Source organism: Lycorma delicatula, chromosome 1 (assembly GCF_047948215.1).
Source record: "Lycorma delicatula isolate Av1 chromosome 1, ASM4794821v1, whole genome shotgun sequence".
NCBI classification, from domain to species: Eukaryota; Metazoa; Arthropoda; class Insecta; order Hemiptera; family Fulgoridae; genus Lycorma; species Lycorma delicatula.
In genome coordinates, this window is record NC_134455.1 from 216,646,932 (window position 1) to 216,670,703 (window position 23,772).

At 28.9% G+C, this 23,772-nt stretch overlaps 1 protein-coding gene across 1 annotated transcript in view; it reads right to left on the reverse strand.

Moving 5' to 3' along the window:
• Positions 1-10,820: 10,820 nt before the first annotated feature.
• LOC142328524 (protein BCCIP homolog) overlaps positions 10,821-23,772 on the reverse strand; it is a 29,496-nt gene continuing 16,544 nt past the window's right edge. The window contains exons 4-6 of the mRNA XM_075372319.1: positions 20,873-21,057; positions 19,265-19,454; positions 10,821-11,026 (exon numbers count right to left, since the gene is read on the reverse strand). Coding sequence (XP_075228434.1) covers positions 10,853-11,026; positions 19,265-19,454; positions 20,873-21,057 — 549 coding nt within the window. The 3' untranslated portion in view covers positions 10,821-10,852. The remainder of the gene's footprint in view (positions 11,027-19,264; positions 19,455-20,872; positions 21,058-23,772) is intronic.

The window sequence follows — 23,772 nt, forward strand, 5'->3', positions numbered from 1 at the left end:
GGATACAAAATTCAGTATTTTTTCAAGAAGATGCTCGCAGCCGATCTGTAGTTAGTTGTTAGATGGCGCCACTGAAGGGAGAAAATATATAAATATCTTTTCTTTTTAAATACACACATTGCACTATAACATCATTAAAATAATTCAATGATACTGTAATAATAAAATATTAAAATAAAGAACAGTAATTTACTGTATAACTTAGCAAGAACCTAACCTGTATTTCTGCATTAAATGCGAGTCTCCATTTAAGCGATTTCATTACACGCGGAAATATCCGCAACGTAACACCCGCGTAAATTGAAGGTGCACTGTATAATAAATTTATATAAATATATATATGTACCTGCGTATCTGAGATAAAAGGCACTATGTCTCAAATGTTAAAATTTTCAGAACCAGTTGAATGATTCTTTTACGTATTTTCTTAAATTTTGCACTTTTATCGACACTCTTTGTAAACTGTTTTTATGGCATAATACATACAATTTACACATATCTAACATATATATTTTAGATTTTGGTAATCTTCAAAAATATTATTTAATTACTGGACTTAGTGCGTTTTATCTGTGTGAAAACAACTGTATAGAACATTATTATGAAAGCATTATGTCCTATTAAGAAATTAAAATTCAGTTTATAACATAAAATAGTTTTATTTGTGTTCCCATTGTTTTATTACACTACAAAATTGTTGAAGAAACAAGTAAAAAAATGTAACGTAATATCAGGTTTTAAAAATGTTATAATACAAAGTAGTAAAACTAAAATTTCAGACTTCTTCATCTCCTGGACAGTCTGCAGCACTCTTCGTGTATCTCAAATTTTTATAGAAGACATATCATTCGATGGGTAAAAACTTCAGCAGGGATAAAATGCCATCGTATTTTCCTGAAGAAATAGGTATAGATTCATCAGCATTTACTTTTAGAGTTTGTGGAAATTCAAAGGCTTTTCGAGTATTTCACTTTAAATCACTTCCTTAAATCATTTCCTGAGAAATTTTGTAATAAAGATGGCCAATATTTTCTTGTGTCACTTGAAGATGAATACATTGTGAGAGTTGAAGTTTTTCCTTACACATCCGTTTTTCTGTACACCATAGGAGAATTTCCTTCACTGTACAAAAACTTAAAGTTTTTGAAGTCTGGTAATTCCATATTGTGTACAGTGAAATTTTTTGGACGTTTCGCTAATAACATTTTGCCAATTGCGAAGTGTTAATACGATTAATTGTGGAAGTTTTTTGTTTTGCGTTCAACCAGAGCATAGACTGTGTCTGTTTCAGTGTGTGTATGTCCTCGCAATAGAAATTTATGATTAATTACTCTAACCTGACTGTATTTATTTAGAATCCAAAAATAACACATGATAACCAATATAATTTTATTCTGTCCGAAACAGTTGTTCGTCATTGAATTTGGTGTAACACTATCTGTCCATTTAAGTATAGCAGAGGCAAACTCATTTCCCCCACATCCTGCATTCAACTCATCCCACATAATGCAATGTGCTAAGCCATCAGATGAATCGTACAAAGTAAAATTGAACATCCACAACTTTCTTCGGTAGAAACTTTCACTGTTTGATAACATTGCTATTGCAAGACACTTCTAAAGATCAGCAGTTATTACTTTATGGCTAGAGTTTTTCTTTGAATCAGCAGTATCACTAGATTTTTCTTTGTATTGTTTTTGCTTCTTGCAAATGAGCATTATAATTTGATGTGATTTTCTCTTTTTGTTCTTCAAATAAATTACATTTCAACTGAGCAATATATGAATCACATACATCATACGCATCACTTTCAACAGCTTTAAAAGACAAATTGGATTTTTTATTACAAATATCAGAGTATAGTCTTTTTTTTGCAATACAAAAAAAATGCTTTTGGTCTTATGTTATGTTCAGTACAGAATTGCAAATATAATTTGTACATTCTTGAAATTCTGAGACCTGGCTCTAAAATGTTTTTCCCCGACTTCTCTCTTGAGTAGTGATGGTGATATGAAGAAAATGCTACTGTATGATTGAAAACATTATCAATAACTTCCTGTTGACTTTTGTTTGTTGGAGTGTTAGTTCCCCGTCTATCTAGTTCAACTATTCCTCCTTCTCATCTTTTCTTGATTGGATTAATAACTTTATTTGATACACAGGGTGTTTAGAAACATTTGGCAGATCCTAACTTTTTGTTTATTCACTACAAAACTGTACATAAGGTTTGGTTTTTTTTTTTTTGGTTTCCACTTTCTCTTGGCTGTGATCAGTATATTTCCTTCACCTTAATACAAGAACTAATATATTGTCTTTTAATATTAACATATCCCTTCATGCCAATATTCCTTAAATATCTCATTTTTTTTTTCTGGAATTTTTTCCCTACACTTAAATTTACAGGTACATGGAGGCTTTATTTTTTTTGCAGCAATGTTCTTCCCTCTTTTGTTAATATACTGCTGCCCTAATGCTTGTCTTGACTTCCGTTTGTTACACATTCATTATAGTGGCTGACACTGATGTTTTCTACCTACTTTAACAATCATTGAGTTACTTACAACCGTTCTTATTTGAAAAGTATTTGTTGAAGTTTCATCAGCTGAATCTATACTTTCTTCATCTGGGCAGTAGTTGCATCTTTATCTGTGTCATCGATTTCACTTTCACTCAAATATAAATTCTCATTCAAGATATGGTATTTTGTCATGGATAATGAATGGGTCATCAATATCTAAAGTCAATCTTTTGAACAGGAAGGTTTATCCCCAAAATTGACATTTTCATTTGGTTTAAAGGGGGGACCATCCATAAAATTAGCATCCATTTCATCTGACATGATTAAAATAATAATTTTATATTATGTTATAATTTAAAACAATCTTTACAAGTTTGTAAAGCTTAACAAAGATTGTATACAAGATTGACAAGTTTGTAAAACTACAGTAGTTATAGATTGCTGATTAACTGCCAAAATTATCATCATGTTAATCTTTTAATATGCTGAGTGACACAGCTGCCAATTGGCAGTTATATCAGGGGCCATCAGCACCTTATGCTTAAGTCATATGGAATGCATTTTACTTATGCTGGCCTTTCAGTTCAGGTGTTAACTTTTGTGGTGAGTAAGTTGAATACTTGTGTTGTAAAGTTATTTGTGGTCCCAAGGTTTTTCAGTTATTTTGGCTCAGTTGTATGGCTGATGGTGAAATCCTGGGTCCGTCTCAGTCAAAGAGACAGCGATAATGTTAAAAAGGAATTATCCATGGAAGAACTAAAACATATTTTGAAAAATGAGAGTAGGAATAGTGAATCTAGTGGTGAAAATGACTCCAAGTATGAATATTTAGATGACACTGATGTCAAATGTGGTAGGGAAAGTGATCGGAGTGAATATGAAATTCTTATTGACCCTCAGCTGTGTAAACTATACACAGAGAAACTGAAACCAATGACAATGATATTTAGATAACTGAAAATGACATTGATACAAATATACCTGTACTAAAAACCACTCAACATACAACAAATATGAAAGTGGCAAGCAATATTGTGTGGGCGACTGGTTCACTAGAATTAAAAAAAAATTAATTTTGTTGAAAATCCTGAACTTTGTACACCCATTCCAATTAATGGTAAGCCAATTAACTATTTTCAACTTGACTGTAATGAAACGAATAATTATGCACAAGTCTTAGAACAAAAATTAATTACCCTAAATCTTGTTTTTCACGGAAACCTGTAACAAAAGACAAATCTTGCTTGTTTCTGGAACGTGTTTTACACATGGGGAACATTAAATTAAACAGAATAAAAGGTTATTGGTGTACCAATTGTTTAAGATGCTAGTTTTCTGTAATTATATTGGCTGGAATAGATTTATGGTAATTATGAGAGCTATTCATTTTTGTAGTAATGAACTAGCAGCAAGTAATCGTATTCATAAGATACAACTTTTAATTGATTTTTTTAATTAAAAAAATGGCTTAATTTGTACTATCCTAAAAAGGAATTATGTACAGAGTAGGGGTTTGTGGCATGGGCGCTTAATTTTTTGACAGTATATTAAGAATAAAAAACATAAATACGGGATTAAAAATGTATTACATAAGTAATATTTTAAAACTAATAATAATTTTCATAGTAATTATACTAATTAAACTAATATTAATTGCTATGAGAACCATTAAATCTAGTTGGCGCCAAATGGTGTATGTGGCTCTACAGAACATCCATTCATTTAGGAGGCCAATAGCACCAAATACATATAAGATTTTAGTGATATTAGAGTAAAAATGTTAGTAACCCCCCTCCCCGTTTTATCCTATTATTAATACTACTAGAAAAAATGAAAAGTTGGGTTTTCAGAAAAACTGTCAGATCGAGTGGCACTCAACATGTTAAATGATGATAATGAGCAGCAGCAGGTACGTGAAATAATTATCCCTTCTACAAAAAAAAAAAAAACACAACAGAAAGATAGATGTGATTTTTACACACAGGAGGGCAAACACAACAATGTTACCAGATGTGAAGTGGCATGACTTTATCAGGAGTAATTTCCTAGAACAATCTGCAAAATCATTTAATTTTCTTAAAACACAACTCTTAAGTTATCATTGGTGATCAGGCATGTGAACACCTGGTGTAGAGGAGAATATCCTACAATGAGTAGGACAAGAGTACACAAAAATTCAAAACTACAAGTTGTACGACTACGGGAAGATATTTCATGAACAGGTCCCTACCCTTACCATTTACACACAAGCTGGATCTTGCATCTTCTCACTTCTCAGTAAAAGTTATGTTTTTTCATTTGTTCCTCCACCAGCAAATTACATATAATGTTCAGTGATGAGATCATGACTTGCTATTCAAACTAGATACCAGCAAAGTATATGTAGAGTAAATGTTTAGATTATATAGGCTTCATGATCTACCCACTAGACTTAATGGTAATATCTATATTGATTTCCTGTCGGAAATTCTTTCACATTTCTTGGAAACTGTGTCTCTGCAAGGCAGATAACTGCTATGGTTCATGTGTAATGGAGCTTCTCAACACTTTAGCTTACACATAAAGTTGAACAGTAATGATGAAAGACGATTAGGAAGGAAAGGTCCAGTAGCATGGCCAGCTTATTCACTTCATCTAAAGCCCATTTTTTCTATTTAAGGTTACATTTCTTATATTACATACAGCAGTTATATTTTAATTATGAAACACATCACTTATAAGTAAACAAATTAATTTTCTAGGAATAATTAAAAGTAACTAAAATAATATTCAAAAGTTTTATTAAATATATATAGTTAAAAATTGTTATTTCAAATACAAATTCACAAACACAAACAAATATAGTATATATGTTATAATATTAAAGCACCATATAACTTATTAATTAAAAATAAGCAAAATAAAATTTGCAGATTTTCAACATACAAAAATCTTTTCTTTTCTAAAATATAAAATTTAGAATATCTTAAGGCTTTGAATCAGTAACAATATTAATACTGCAGGTTCTAGTCTGGGATTTTAATAAAAACTAATAAATTCTATTCAAGATATAAAAGAAATGAGCTGCCTTAGAATACCTACCAATGCAATACAATACCTACCATAGTTTTTGACCAAATGGAACGCTTTGTAATTTATAAATGAAATAATAAATAGGGCCTACTAACATTAAAAATAATAGAAATCTTCTCTTTTTGTAGCTTTAAATGTAGGAATAAAATCCTTTCACTTACGTTCTTCAAGCTTCTGATAATATATGCCATTAATCTAATGGTACATTAATAATTTGATATTTGTTAGATAAGAGTCCTTTCTGGGATATATACATAAGATTAGCTTAACAAGTAGTCAGTATGTCAATCATTAAATTGATTCCAGTGCCACTCATTCATGTACTTTATGAATGTACAGCGTAAATTGTGCAATTTTCAAAAGGTGAGCATTAGCAAACTGATTTAGATCCATGGACTAGTATCTTAGATAATGTCATGCACACACTGTTAGATTCTCTAACATCATATCTGTGAGAACTAAAAACAAGCAAAAAACCAGGTTTTGAGAATAACGTGGTTGGTTTTGTGTATCTCTATTCTTTGGCATTGGTTACTAATATATTTTTACATCCCACATACAATGTATAAAAATAAAAAATCTAACTTCTAAAGTTATGTTTATCAATAAATACAAAAGTCTAGCTTGTTATCCGTCTTCCTATCAGACAATATTATCATGAATAAATAAAATATTATTACAAAATGTAAATATGACTAACAATATTCATAATTTACATAATATTCATAGTAACAAAAGAAGAAAATTACTTCTAATGATCATATGAATTCTAATAAGATATTTATTTCCGAGAGTGACAAATATTCTGATATTTGTATATATATCAGAATGTAACTACACAGTTTAGAGCAATGAAATGAAATCTAACTCCAAGCAATCTTTAAGAACAACCTGCATATTTAAGAATACTTAATTTAACAATTCTATCTGTTGTAAACACTGTAAAAGCAATGAAAGAGATTTAAGAAAATATACATAAATAAAGCTACTTTTATTTTATAAAAATCACTTAAACTAATTAATATCTATAAAAAAAATACTATTACAAAATTTTTATAGCAAGGTAAACCTTATCAAGTAAGCTTTTATTTCTTCTACAGCGATATAAAAATATCATGATGAATAAACATAAATGGTAATCAGAAAGAATACACTATGATAAGGTAAATCAACAAAAGATACTAGTTTAATCCAGGCCACAGATTTATTCAGGTCCAACAAATTGTAAAACTAAGATTTAGTTTAAGAGATTTAAAGAAATGATTTCATAGACAAATATCCAGTAGGCTTTAATTGTGTATCAGGAAAGAGTATCAAGGACATTAAAATGATTTATTACAATCAGATGGAAGTGTAAAATAATAAGAGTAATCAAAAGTGAGTAAAGTGTAAATAATGAGATGTTTTATTTAACATAAATGTCACAATAGTTTCATAAAATCAGAATGGCATATGATTGTTTATCTCCCACAAAAATAGTTTTATTCAGATTTAAAGAATTGTGTAGTGATGATGGGATGCATCAAGCCAAAGGAATCACACCCCAGTGCTTTCTTCTCATCAAATTGTGAAGAAACCAGCAATTAATCATAGTTATGGGCCAAATAATGTGTGTGTGTGTGTGTGTGTGTGTGTGTATATATATAAACAGAATTTCAAGCAGAATATTTTTACAGAAATTATTAAAAAATACTTGTTCAGTAACAAGTGATAAACAATTCTTAATAAAAAAGATTCTATCAAAAATAATTTTTTTTTTTATGTATGCTTTTTGGTGAGACATCATGAAAGATACTCTTATCTCACCATAAAAAAACCAGACCTGCTTGGAATTGATCCCAGGAAATCAGTTTAGCACACTGAAATGATATTGAATGAATAAAAAAAATGATAAAAATAAAGCAGTGGCAAGAGAATTTATTAATAGAAAAACGATTTAAAAATTTGTAAAAGTGCACTACCTTATTTGGACAAAAGCATCTTACTTGAAATATAATTGAAAAGCAGAAGATAATAAATAAACGGGTAAAAGAGGTTTGGACGAAGCAGGTTTAACTTTAAAAGTGATGCTTCATAAATAGTAATATACAAACACATTTGATAATAAATTAATTGAAAGTACAATAATAACATTTACAACAACTACTTATTAATAGTAATATTTGATAAAAATATTGGATAGCTAAAAGCCAATTGAAGCTTACTAGCGAGTCAACATAGACTTAGTAAGGCCTTAACTTCGAAAAAATTCACTACAGCAAATAAATCATTGGAATAGACTTGGAAAAGAATGTAGAATAGAAGTGTATCCTTATGTCCATGAGTGAATAACTATTTAATTTGTTTATTAGCAAATTAAGGAAATATTTTTAGTTTTTCGCCGACACCAGCATTATTTTTTTTTTGGGGGGGTGAAAAACGCCTGTGCGTTATCATCGCCCGGAATTTCCTTCAATAAAAAGGTAAAATAACTCTAAAATAATAAAACCTATAAGGTTTAAAATTAATATAAATCATATAATAAACATTTATTAAAACAAAAGCCAAAAATTGAGATAAAACTCAAAACTAATATGATGGAGTCTTTAAAATATAAAAGTTAAAATAAGAAAAAAGAAACTATATAAAACTTACCTAATTCCGATAGGTTGTGCAAAAGCCTTCCCTTCTCGGATAATAAAATTAAAGACATAGAACCAAAAAAATCAAAATTGAAAGTAAAGGAAAAAATGATCAAAAACTCTTCTAGCATAAAAATATATATGATAATATTAAATTTTTTGCAGTAACCTGGTACTACGCAAAAACAGAAACATCCGGTTCATAACTTCGTTATTATTGTACAAGATACCACGGATGTTTCTGGGTAGATTAAATTTACGACGCAACGCCACATAACATATGCAGTCTATGGGAATGTGGTGCAGTCGTGCGGCAGTTGCATCGTGTGCATAGGGGTGTGTGTCCTCCTGACATTAGGTACATTAGCTTTATCTTTAATTGCATGTAAAAATAAAATAGAACCAATACATAGGCGAGGAAATTTCACATAAAATACCTCCTGGGTACTTTTTTCTACAAGCAAAACTAAGGACACTAGCAAATTTTTACAATAAGCACCAAAATTGTGCATGAAGTAGAGTAGCTTGGAAACTGGGTACCTTCTTGTATACAGTAACACTAAATGCATAAATTATTAATTTATCCATACTTTCTTAATTTTGCTTGTAGAAGTGTTCGGGAACTTTTTTATGAAAAATTATCTTAGTTTTCTACTGGTGGAATTTATTTTTTATTAGATTAAAAATAAACAAAACAATGATGAAAAACTAAATATTTTTTCAAATAAAGTTTTTTCCTCAAACAGCAAAAAATTTGCAAAATTAATCAAATCTAACTAAGGTTAAATATTAATAAATTACATATTTTTACATAAATATATTAAACTGTATAAAAATATCTGTTTTCGTTAATTTTTTATAACCATTTGTTTATAGTGTCATTTTCATGTGTTTACAAAGTATATTAACATTTACTTCCTAAAAGTTGTTGAAAAATTTAACTCCCAGTTTAAGAGTGAAGAATGTTAGCCAAGGTACCAAAGTAGGCATTTTCTAAAAAATGCAATTTTTAAATGTTGATAAATAAACAATTAAATAAGATATGGAGATATACCTTATGGATTGAGTAGGTAATAACCTGAAGAACAGAATGCTATATTAATTTTTCATTTTTTGCAATTTGTTTATTGTTAGAGATGTTTTATCAACAACTTGTAAATTTTCATAATAGATGAGGATTAACAGGCAACCAGAAATGAAAAATTCATTGAAATTTTGACTGATTTATAGCCTTGTCTTATGAATCCCTACCTTTTTGAAATTTTTAATTATCTCTAATAGAAACAGAGTTATGGAAGTTTATTTATAGTGTACCCTTGAGTTATACTACCTATGTATGATAGCTGTAGCATGATTTTGGTGCTTATTGTAAAATTCGCTAATGCCCTTAGTTTTGCTCATAGGAAAAGTATCCAGGAAGTTATTTATGTGAAATTTCCTTAAATATCTATTGGTGCTTCTTATCTTTACATGCAATTAAAAATAAAACCGCTACTGGCGAGAAACTAAATATTTCTCCTTAATTTGTTAATTAACAAATTAAATAGTTAATTGCTCATGTTTGCTAGGCATACTTTTATTTTACATATTTTTCTGAACTCGTTCCAATAATTTATTTTGTAAATTTTTCTGAGGTTAAAACCTCTATGATTCAGCTATACTGTCTGATTATATTGACTAAAGAATCTTTCACATCAAACAATACCAGAAATGATTTCATGTAAATTTACTTGTGAACTTTTTAATATCTGATGTACATCAAAATGTATATTATATGATACCATTATAATCGTACAGTTAAAATTAACTTAGAAATTGACTGTTACTATAGTTGGCTAGTCATAACAAAAATTGCATTATTTTCAGAAATAATATACTTAAATTTTGAGCTAGATGAAAATATGTTATGCTCTGTGTATACATTTCTCTCTTTATAGTAAATATTGTGTGTATCTAACACACAATAATTTCGTAGAGAAGTCTACGAAAATCTCAGTTGAGTATTTGAATGCATTTTAAAGAAAATCTACCTTAAAAATTTTTTTCTGATGCAATCAAATTTCAAGAGTAATCAAGACAAAACTACAATAAAAGAAAAATTAAATCAAAATACTGAAAGGGAATTTGAAGCACTGAATATTCAACTCAATTTTTAGTAATCTTTAGTACTCAGTATAGGGAATTCAATATTTAGTATAACCAAATGGAACGTACAAGCATGCTATATAAGATTACATAGTTTTTATAATAATATTCACCAAAACTATTTAAGTATGCAAGTCATTTATTCCATATGACTATACTGATCTTATAAAATCAGTAAACAAATTTAAACCCACAATTGTAGAAAATATTCTATTCTTTGGAAAAAAATTAAATATCATTCTCAACTGTAGTGTACTTATATAATCAGCACATAAATAAGATTAATTTAGTAAAATCTTTAAAAAAAAATACAATTCATTCCTAAAACCAAATTTCAATTTTAAAACTGCTTTATAAAACCAAATACTTTAACCAGCCGCTTTATTTATAACAGCATACAACAGTGTGAGTAAATAGACATCATAGACGTTTATTACAAAAGTGATAAAATAAAACTGAAGCAATTTACTGAATAATTGAGTATATTTATTTGCATTTACTGTGGTGAAACAAATTCCTTAATTCTATCAGTAATCCTTCCCAGTTTTTCAGCAGAAAGGAAAAGAACACGACGATAAGGTACCATAGTTATATCATCTTCAAGCCAATTGCCGCTCAAACCGGAATCAGTTTCTCCTTTAACACTGAATTCAAAGCGACAATCTGCTTCCTGTAAAAAAATCATGAAATAACATTTTCATTCCAGAAAGAGATTAATACACCTAGTATATATTTTCTTCAAGTTTTCATAAAAGAGACACTATAAAATTCTAATTCAGCATAACAGAATATTAACATTTATAACTATTCCTATATTAATCTTTTCTTTGTTAATTGTTGGTGGCATTAAGTATTATGGTCACATAAATGCTAACATATGAGTGTGTTATTAACACAACCAATGCTATTTTAGGGATTTATGGAAACCAATTTATTAACTAGATCAGGAAATAATGACAAAATTTATTTTAAAAAGTGAATTCTGGGAAGAAACAGAATTTTAGAAACTCATCCTTTCAGAAAAAAATACTTCATTTCAGAAAACGTGAAAAGCATTAAAAAAAGGCTGACAACAAAGATGTAATACTTTCCTGGCTCTGGTTATTTTATATAGTGAAAAAATAATGATACATGAAAAAGTTACCTAAGACTTATTTTTTGGGATGTAATAGAGTTAGTTATTTTGGGTATAATAGTAATTTATGATGAAGTTTTATTATAAAATTATGATTATGTTTAAATAAAACAAAAATTCAGTTATTTTTTCTGCTCCTCTAGCTTGAAAATCAGCTTCCAAATTTTTTTTTTTTGATTTTTCTATGTTTACTGGAAAAAAAAACCTTCCACTAAAAAATGAATAACCAATAAAAAAAATTAGTTAAGATCTCCTTTTTGTGGGTGAGGGGGTGAACTATAATGAAATTTTATTGTAATAGTATTATTAAAAGCCTATTTTAACTTCTAATATTAAAAATTTAAATAAACAAAAAAAGTTTTTTTAAATTCAAAATATACTACTATGTCTAAGGAGACAAAAAAATCAGTTAAAAATATGCAATAAATAAAAAGATGGCTTTTTTATTTTTATGGAAGGGGGAAATTCTGGGGAAAATCTTTTTAAAAAGGTTGAGATAAGTATGCACGTATGTACTAAATTTACTATAAAGTGGGGTTATGTTTGTAAAATTTTTAAAAAGTTAGCTCCAAAAAAAATCTACCCTACTCCTTGGAAATATTGACACCAAAGATTCATCAAGTTGCTCCATAAACATGAGTCTTTATACAAAATTTCATCAAAAATGGTGTATCCAGTCAAAAGTTATAAAGCTTCAAACATGCCATACTTGTACTTACATACAAACATAATCCCCCCCCCCACTTCTTTAGGGTCCCAGGGTCATGAAATGTCAAGAAACAAAAAAAACCCATACCCCATTTTTTGACTGATTACCATATTTTTCTTCTTACCATGATGCCAGGAAAGTAATGTCATTACAGACACTTCATTACGACTGGCAAAAACTTTCACCCAGATTTTATCTCCTCCAATGAAATGAAGCCATACAGAAAAATCACATTGAAATTTTTACATAAAGTTACAAATATCTTTTTGTGTTATTTTTTTCAAGTTTTTAAAAGTGTAAATCTGATTTTTCTTGCCTACTTATTCTATTAGTACAATAAATGAATTTAGAAATCCTTTAAAATAATAAAAAAGTAATTCTGCACTTAACTGACACTTTAAAAATAGGATTCAAAATACAAGTACAGTCAATTCCTGATTATCTGCAATAATAACAAGGAAGAAATTTGTGGATAACCCAAAATCATGTTTGATCCAAAAATAATATTTAATTAAGTAATATATGTTAAAATGACCTAATGGTGTACTGCAGTTCAGTACTTATATACTCTATTATGTTAAGGTATAATAGTAATTAATAAAATAAAATAAAATAGAGTACACTATACTATTAGGTACCTGGTAAAAGTAAAGTTCAGAAATTTATACAAAATATGTACTATGTATAACAAATTTTCACTATCACTAAATGTATTACATAATACATTAACAAACTTTATTAAAACTACAGTTGGTAATGAGAAAAAAATAGACATTAAAAAAAATAATAAATTATGCAGTTTACTCTTTCAGATATTTTTTTTAAATACAACCAACTGATAGTTGTTTTTGTGACTGATAACACTTTCAATTGAACTTCATATTTTACGTAGCATAATAATCACACAATGACAAATCGTCCTATTGTATCCTCAATAAACTACAGTACAGCATTATCATATTCAAAACAAGCACAAATTCAAGTAGAAAATGAATGAAGGAGTAAAATCTATTATAAAACAACGAAAAAGCTTAAATTTTTAGCTTCATTGTAAGTTTTTAAAAATTTATTTCTTCCAAGAAGCATTGTGATTAAGCTGCTTGCAGATAATCGGAAGCTGTCACTATATTATTTATTATTCCTTTAAATAGCTAGTTCAGTATTTAACATATATTAATTATAAATGTAATTATAGAGTCTTGATAACACTATAACAATAGAATTTGTTAACAATAATTAAAGGACATCAATAAATAAAGTTTTAGTTCTTGGATAATATAGAGTGAGTTACCACATTATGCAAATACTTTGGCAGCTCATTCTAACATGTAAAAATAAAGAAAAAGTTTACATATAAACTTAGGTATGGAAATGTTTTGTTAACGAGTTACAACTGGTGAAGAATTTCACCCAGATTTCATCTCCTCCAGTGTAATGAAGCCATACATAAATTCTTGAGATGCAAAAATATAAGCTAAATTGATGGTTTTATATTAAGTCTGACAAATTGAAAACGAAGAGTCTGTAGTTTTACTATTCTGTAAAACTACTACTACTTCTGTAGTTTTTTTTAGAAAACTGCTGTAAAAGCAAAAACCAGGAGTCAAAAAATGAACTTTTTTACATTTGACTTGTAATAACTTTGCTAAATTTCCAATAAACAGATAAAACTCATTAATAAAACTACTAGGAAATTTAATTCTAAATAGACTAGTATAAATAAAGTAAACAGAAAGTGAATAACAGTTAAATAGAATGGACTTCTATTTAGATCAATACAAAGCTAAATTTAACTAGAAAATGATTTTATCAATAACCATTTTTTTTTTCAAAACTGGGGAATGATAAAAAAACAAATTTCTGGTATTCAAAATTAATAATTTTGTATGGTATAGTACTGAATCAATGATTGTAAGTGTATTTAAGTTTTGTTAAAAAAAATTATGAATTTTGTTCAAATTAAAATAAGGAATAATTTTTATTTCATAAGTTACAATACAATAACAACTGTCCAACAATTAAGTTTTTTTGAATTGTAATAGTGTTGTTTTGTAAGCTTACAGTCGAGTTTCAGTTCATTAGTACAATTTTCCTGCAGTATAAGCAGACAGCTGTACTGCACAACCATTTTGAATCTGGCTGGTTATTGAAGTAATAATGGAATACTTATTTTTGATTGAAGAATATGTTGAGATATGGTGTTTATTTATGGTGTGCGTGAAGAAAGAGCTATGGCTGCTGTTGAAGAATATCAACATTATCCTAATCGCAGGATTCCAAATCGAAGAACTATTAGTTTTTGTATGTTATGGGAAACAGGATCTCTTCCTAACAGTAATCGTATCCCTCATGACCATTTTCTACAGCATTATGTTAATGTCAATGAATGCAATATTGTTGCTGGTCAGCGTAGTCCTTGTATCAGTATAATATGTCTTTCTAACTGGTTGAGAGTTTCACAAACTACAGTATGGAGGGCACTTAAGAATAATAATCCTTATCTGTATCATTAACAAAATGTACATCTACATGCAGGAGACCATGGCCTTCGCTTGGTATTCTGCAATTGGTTAAATACTCATTGACAACTCTTCAAGTACATTTATTTACTGATGAGTCACAGTTCATTCATGACAACATAAACAACATGAGAACCAACACTCATGGGCAGAAGTGAACCTTCGTGCAATGGTGGAATGTAATTTTCAACAGCGATTTGTCATTAATCTATGGTGTGGGATTATTTATAATCAGTTCATTGGACCGTTTATTTTGCAAGGGTACTTAACAGGTGAGGCATACTTAAGTTTCTTCAAGAAAAATTACAGCCATTACTTGAAGACGTTCCTCTTGCAACATGATGCCAGATGTACATCCAGCAAAATGGCACATTTCCACATTTCTCTGGTACTGTTTTCACCTACTTAAATCAGCAATTCTCAGATAAATGGGTTGGTTGAGGCAGTTCACATTCTGGCCATCCAGATTACCAGATCTTACACAGATAGATTTTTTGTGTATGGGGTTGGATGAAGTGTAATGTTTATAAGTTTAAAGTAAATACCAGAGAGGAGTTACTTGTCCATATTACCAATGCTTTTGTGCTATTAAACAACACCTGTTTTGGACTAAATATATTAATACATGCAATCTACAAACATGCAGCAAAGTGCATTGAAGTAAATTAAAACATTTTCGAAAATTTATTGTAAATTTTATTAATTTTTTATGTTAAAAATCATTTTCCAGTTAGATTTAGCTTTGTTTTGTTCTAAATAAAAGTCTATTTTATTTAACTGTTATTTGCTTTCAGTATATTTATACTATTCTGTTTAGAATTAGATTTCCTAGAAGTTTTATTAAAGAGTTTTATCTGTTTATTGGCAATTTAACAAAGATATTACAAGTCAAATATAAAAAAAAATGCATTTTTTGCCGGTTTTCTAAAAAAACTTACAGAAGTTACACTTTTTCAGATTCATTTTTTTTTTAATTTGTCAGATTGAATTTCATATGAAACCATCAAAGTAGCTTACATTTTTGTATCGCAAGAATTTCTATACGACTTCATTTCACTGGTGGAGATGAAATCTGAGCGAAATTTTTCACCAGCTGTAACTCATTAATGAAGCATTTCTGGACCTATGCTTATTTGTACTTTTTTCTTTATTTTTACATGTAGAATAAGCTGCCAAAGAATCTGCATAACGTGGTAAACCACCCTGTATAGTTAACTTTATCCTTCACAGTCTAATGATGGTTCAGCAGTGCTAAGGTTGTCTGTGACTAGCATTTTGGAGATAAAATGATGTAATATAAAGGAAAACTGCCAAAATTGATATCATATTTAATAAATCAGTTTCTGAAGATCACCAGAATTAAATAATGCTGGATTCAGTTTCTATTTAGATGAGTAAATTGTATATTGTTGGGATTTTTTGTCTAATGACTTTACCCATTGATGTGCTAAAAAAATACTTTAAACCATTATCATTTTTCAAACTACTAATAGTAAATTCAATAACAAAAAAAATATTTAAACAACTGTTTACAAAAAAGTAATGTAACAGAATAAGTTTCATTTCAAGTGGTGGTTTAATAATATATGACAATACAACTGCATATGCTATATTATTTTTGTAAACTGTTAATTATATTTTAATTAATTTAATAACTTTTATCTAAACACTCTTCCTTTGATCTAAGTTTAAATATAATTTTCTTGGAAATGGTCTTGCTGATTAAATCAATTACCTCAAACAGTCGCTTATAGTTTATTAATTTAGTTTTTAATATCTGGGTAGGATAATTATATAAACTTTGGAAGAATTGCATAGGACATTATGTGATCTAAACATAAACTTAAGGTAAAAATATAAATTTAAAAGTAAATGAATGGTAACTTACAATGGTTATTGAGACTTTTTTATTAAAAATTAAGCTCCTCCACGTAAACTTTTTGTAATGCAGTGTTTTTACGTCCATGATCACATATCAATAACTACTATTTTGGATGATTGGTAGATTTTCTGTGTAGGATCATACACACTGGAGAATTTAGGGAGTGTTAAAAGTAAATGCTTTTTACCTTAAGAAAAAAAAAATTCCTTTTCGGCATGCTGGAAGGCGGAGGTAGATTTCACCAGTACTAAGTAGGGGATAAAAAAGATTTCCACCTAAAAGTTAAGAGAAACTTAAAATTTACTCAATACAATGATTGCATGTGAAAAAAGTTTCACATGTTTAGCATATGACAAGCCCCACCTTACAATTCCAGCAACATTTTGGTCATCGCTTGTTGTAAGGGTAGGTCATATAAAAGATTTTTCAGACAAAGTTTTAGGTATTGTTTACAGGCCTAACAAACACTTTAAAACGATTTGATACTGTGCCTATTAAGGGATGTATGATTTTTTTTTGGTCTTTGAAACCTCATTTTTTTCCACCCCATGGGCCAATGGTTGGTGATATCAAAAAACATTACTTAGATAAGTTTTAGGCCTTTATCCAAAGAATAGTAGGAACTTTAAAGAAATTCAATATTTTACTAAATATGAAAGTTATAGCGATAGTTTTTTTCTTCAGAAAAGCTCTCCCATTTCCATTACATTTTTCATGGTCCGATTTTTCCCGTTAACAAACTCTACTGAGATTTTGGGTCGTTATATTTTATGTATCAATTTGAAAGTGATTGGTGAAAAATTATGTCAGTTATCATGTCTACAAGGAAATGAAATATATATATATACTGATGGTGAACTTTTGAACTGACGGTGGTTTTGGGGTCTGGGGATGTGAAATGTGAAGGTATGTAAAAATTTTCTAGAAGTCGAATCAAGGTACCTATTACAATAGGTAGCTTTCTCATGTAATCTAGCTAAAACTGGTCTGGTTTTTAATATTAATTTTACTGAAACGCTAATTAAAGACAACAATTTTTATTTGTAGGGGTTGTTATACAATTATTGATGCCGATAGTCAGCATTATTTGATAGAATTAATATGTTTCACATGCTTTTATTTTTACTTATTTATCAAGTATAGATGCAAGGGTCACTAGATTAATCCACTGATATAGTGCTAACAGGGGTAAATATTCAGTTACAGATAAAAAAAAGTGTATAATGAAGATATATACATTATCTAATTGATTTTAAAATCATGACCAGTACATACAATTTTTACCAAAGTGCATAATTAATCATATTAGGAATTACACACAATATTAAACATTAAAAGTAAAACACAACTAATGGCTGATCAGAATATCATGATATTTCTGGCCAAGAATTATCTGATGAAATATTAAAATGGAAAAGAAATTAAAATGATTTCTACATATTAAGAAGTTTCTATAACTTCTCCAAACCATGAAATCATAAAAAATGTAAATAAGAATACGTTAAGGGACAGGTAATATACAGATCATAATTCTACGTAAATCATAAATATATTACTCTTATTATTCGAGGGTGAATCAAATATAAACTGTAATTTTTTTAATAAATTTTCTAATTAGTATTATACACAACACATACTTCATCATTTCTCTATATAGTCTCCTGCCCTATCTACAACTTTTGCCAATGATTTGGAAGCTCGAATATTCCTTGTTGATAAAAAGATTGAAGATGAGTTGTCAACCAATTGTGCACACACTCCTCAATGTCTTCAATGTTTTTGAATCGTTCCACTCCAAGTAATTCTTTCAAGAGCACAAACAGAAAATAGTCACAGGGGGACAAATCTGGACTGTAGAGAGGATGGTAGAGGGTATTCCAGTGTATTTTTTCCAATTTATCCCTTGTCAAAATCATGGTGTGCAGCCTGGCATTGTCATGGAAAGGATGGCATTTCTGATGGGCATACACTGTCTTTTGTTTTGGTAGGCAGCTTTTGTTGACTGTAGGAGCTGACAATAGTAAGCTGCATTCACAATTTGTTGATTGTTGAGAAAATCAATGAGCAAAACTCTCCTTGAATCAAAAAAATTGTTGCAAGAACTTCTCCAACTGAGATACAGGTTTTGGCCTTCACTGGGCAGCCATCATTCTTCCTTCCTTCGCCATTTTTGATTCCATATTGTAATAATGGACTCATGTCTCATCACATGTGATGATGTGCCTCAAAAAATTGTTCCCTTCTTGTTGAAATTGATTCAGACGTCTCTCACAGATCTCCAACCTGACTCATTTTTGATTTTCGGTCTACAACCTTGGAAGAACCCATTGAGCACTAATTTTTCTAAAGCCAAGATGATCACTAATAATGGATTGAGCACTCGCATAGCTTATACCCACTTCTAATGCGATTTTTTCAATAGTGAACTGGCGATCACCTTCGATAAGCTCTTGAATGGCATGGATGTTCAAATCCTAAATATGCTTTATTTCCTATGTAAAAATAATAAAAAAAATAAAAAAACATACATGTCATTCTGAAGTAAAACTAACTATACAACTTTTGAACATACATACACACAATTTTGGTTTTTGAAGTAACAAATCCACTGATTAAATATGGAACAAAAATTCTAATTAAAAATAAAGAAACCTTTTTTCTACCTGGTCAAAGAGCTCTTCTTCGGGGTTGGACCATATAATCTCTGTTTCATCAGTTTTTACAGCACTTTTATTTTTTCCACCTTTCTTTTTCTTTAATGAAGAACTATCAACCTTATATAACTTGCATATCATAATGAAATATGAAAAATCAAATGCCAATTTTTTATCTTTTGCTCTCTGAATCTCTTTGCTGTAACAACAAAAGGCAAAATATGATTAATAAAGAAAATTAAAGTTGTCAGCTTCATAAGACTACAGACTAATTAGAAAGATACTTGAAATTATATTAATTAAACAAAAACTGGTAGAAACAATGTAAAAATATAGTAAAAACTGTTCCAAAATGTAAATAAAATCTAAGAATAAATATGAAAGTTCTTTTTTTCAGCATTGATCAGTATGCTAATAGAAACATTTCACATGTCTCAATAAAATCTTTCTACTTTAGAAGAAATGTATGCTTTCAAAGTGTTATAAATGAAAGTTAAGATACAACAAAAAAAAAAAAAATGATGTGTTATTGCAACTTTAGTAGTAAGTGAACAGGAATTCAATAAACCTAAGACAAAGTGACATTTATAACACACCAATTGTACAGACTCAAACAATATTTGGTTTGACGTAACATTAATAACAATGCTGTGGTTATGAACCCAAAAGCTTAGCATAATAATTTACTAAAGAAATTAAACATAACTCATCAAATTAAAATGAATTTGAGAAACAAATACTAATCACATCACCTTAATAACAAAAAATTGTTATTTACAGTTATAATTTATTACATGAAGGGAGAGGTGCTACTTTCCTAATGCAGTGTGTTGATTAGAACAATTAAATAACACAGTTAATTAGATCACCAAAAAGTTAATATTGAGTACAGATATTACTTTGATTTTGTCATCAGTGAATTTCAAATATGGTTAGAAATGTTTGTCATGTTGGAAAAGCAAAATCAACTGTTTTCTGAAATTGTTGAGTAAAACAATTTCTGAAAACATGACTGCTAATGAATGATTACAGAAAAATTTAAATAAAAATATTGGAAAATAGAGTTTAATGGTCCACATTTTACACGTGATGAAAAAGTCATGCCTAAATTGAAACAATAAACACAGCAAATAAAGTCTGTTTTTGATCATTCAACTGTAGTAATGATTTTAAGAAACATTATTGTGGGAATTAACATTTTGATCGGTATTCATATCCCCCTCTATTTAGAGAAGCACTTTTTATGCTAAGAATTCATTCTAGCTAAATTAAATAAAAGAATTAGGACAATATTTGAAAAAAAAATTATAAAAAATACATTTTCTTAATCTTTGACAAAGTTTTTCTTGTATGTGGTGAAATTTATTCAAAATTGTATTTTGAATCAATGAGTATCTTATAACTTTTAAAGTTAATAATATTTACTACTTCCATGAGCTGGTATCCATAGCAAAGAAGTGGTCAACACATTTTTGGATACCAGTGGAAGTGCAAAGAGAACAAATAATTTGTTGAATAAAAGTTATGAACAAATTTTAATGCACAAGTAACTGAATAAGGATTATCGATCAATCTATAATTATGAAAATGTTGAATTATCCATAAAACATTACATACATTAGACTTTCTAACAATGGAACAGAAATCTGGGCTGGAATATTGATGAATCTTTCATTAATTAGCAATCCAACAGTATGAGTATCTGATAAAAGAGAACGTACAAAAGCATTGCTCTGATCAGTACCATGTTCCTGACACAACTCTTTCAACAAGTTTCTTAACTGTTGAACACATTCAGTATTCTGTAACAAAAAAAAAAAATAACAAACACTATGGTGTTTTCTACACAAAATAAATAAAAATAATGAAATCAATAAAAAACCTTCTAATATTGATAAATATGTGAACATAATTCATGAAAATAAAACAAGATTTATCTTTTTGCCAATTATTTTGTGCTGCTTCCCATTTAATTAGCAGGATACCACTTTTTACATAGTAACATTAAATATGACAACTTTAACCATTTATCAGTAAGTAACATCATTAAGTATTTATTTTTGGTTCATCATTGTAACCAAATAATATCCTAAACTCAAGTAATACTTTTGCCATTGTGAAAATTTATAATTTGAATGTCTTGCTAAAATATGTTAACTTAGAGACAACTAAAATATGTTCAGGGATTTAAAAAGTAAATTTACTATCTAATTAATTCAATCACTAAAAGGAGAAAAAAGTAATGTGTATAAGAAAATATGAACCACGATAACATGTGCTGGGAAGAAACTCATCCCTCACCATGAGAAAAATGGGACAGGAGAAATGGTTCCTTACTGCCCTTCCTTTCTTGTATAAGAGAAATTGAAATAAATGAAATAAAAAGTAGTATCATTTATTTTAATTTAAACAGCATTTTACAAGATGTTTTATAATTTGAAACGTTAACAGTTCTGTAAATTTTTTATTAAAATATAGGAAGAAAAGATTTACTTCTCTTAAAAATGTTTAAAAATAATCCTTTATTTTATGAATACTTTGCTACTCACAGTCAGTAAGCTAACTTTTAATCCAAGTCATACAGACTATTTCAACTTATATCCTTATACCTATTTTTACTTTTGATAATGAGACTCAATTATTAGGGCTGCAATTCAGATGCAAACAGTTATGTAAATTGTCACAAAATGCCAACTAGCAGTATACATGAAAAAAAGCTGATAACGCAGTTGTAGGACTTTCCTGTCACGCGGCTTTTTTCTGATGCAAGGCTTACACACACATAACTTAATCTAAAACATTTATCATTTGATTTAAATATAATATTTTTTTATAACAACTGTACATCAGAGCTACACTAGCACTCCTTGTGGCGACAGGGGGTACTACTGATGCTGTATACCCACTTAGCCACTAATTTAAAGCATTTTTTGGGGTGGTGGTGTGATTTTGAAAAAAATATTTTTTTGCAAATATTATTAATTTTTAATTGTTAACAAATATTCATAAGAAAAGTAAGACTTTAATTAGGTGAAATCTTGAGATACTCAAGGCGACCTTATTTTACAGCCTCATTCCCTTGATGTTTAAGTTGAAACTTTAATGGCATAAATGCCCCATGTACAAAAGTAATCTGACCAAGTTTGGTCACAATCAGTCCAGTAGTTCTTGAGATATAAGGCTTGAGTCACCGAACACACACACACACACACACACACACATACACATATGAACATCCAGAAAATTTCCATCCAGTTTTTTTGGTTCCTTAGGTGTCAAAACATCAAGATCCAGTGAAAATTGCATATGCCCAAATTTGATCAATTACAATACTTTCCCTTCTACAGCTATAGCTTTGCTATAGTGCTAGACAGGAAAGTAAAAATGATTCAAGAAATGAATTATGAAAATATTGTTGAAAACTAACCAGGCTGAGGTTTCAAAATTTATTTTCTGAAATGTCACTTTTATCAGAGTTTCTGTCATGAAAGTCATTTATCCTGGTGTCATATGACGAGAGCTCATAATTAGTCTACTTTTCATGAGTGCTCTTAAACAAACACTTCTTAAACGATTTCAGCAATTTAAAAGTTGATTAACCTTTGAGGATAAGATTAACAATTTAATCAATTCCCTGGATGAAAGTGAGATGATCGAAGTGCATTATGAGTGTAACTGGAGACAAGCATGCACTCATTTGAGCATTTAGAAGTAAGTAGCTTTTCTAACATTCATCACTTACTTGTCTCATAACTTCTATTATTTTAGAGTTAAGTCAGCATGTAACACGGTCTGTCAAGAGAGTATGCCCAATCAATGTTTTTAATGTTTGAGAAAATATTAACTTAATTGGACAGCTTATCAACCATTGTACTTATTTTCACAGTCACATGAATAAATACATATTGAGACATTAAGTAAAATCAAAGTACTAGGCCATTAACAAAGTAACAAATTAACTTAATGAGCATAATAATCAAGAAAATTAATGTTCTAAAATTGTAAAAAAATAAAAATTATAGAATGAAATGGTGGGATAAGCAGAAAGCTACTTGCTTATCTGTTGTTCATAAAATGGACTACATGTAACCACAAAAATAAGAAAAGTTAAACTGGCCGGCTACAAAAGAATATACAACACTTCAATTTGGTGTAGAATATGCTAATCAGATATTGAATTTATACAATCTTAAAAGAAATATCAAAAGTTCTGCTAAAAAATCTATTGCAGGCTATTTTGAAGGCAGGCATTTTTAATCATCATGAGGGGAAAGATAAAGTATCAGTACTATTGGTCTTTATTAGAAAATTTATTTACTATAAACACTACACATCAAATTATCAATTAATACAAAAAACTACATAACCAAAACAGTGAAAGTACTAACCATTAGTTCTCTGTTAACAAAATGTTACTTTATTATATGGATTGCCCAGAAATCAGGTAAATCATTACTTTTTGTTATTTCATTCTGCAGTTCATCATCAAAATACTGTCTAATGGAGATTAAGGTGTA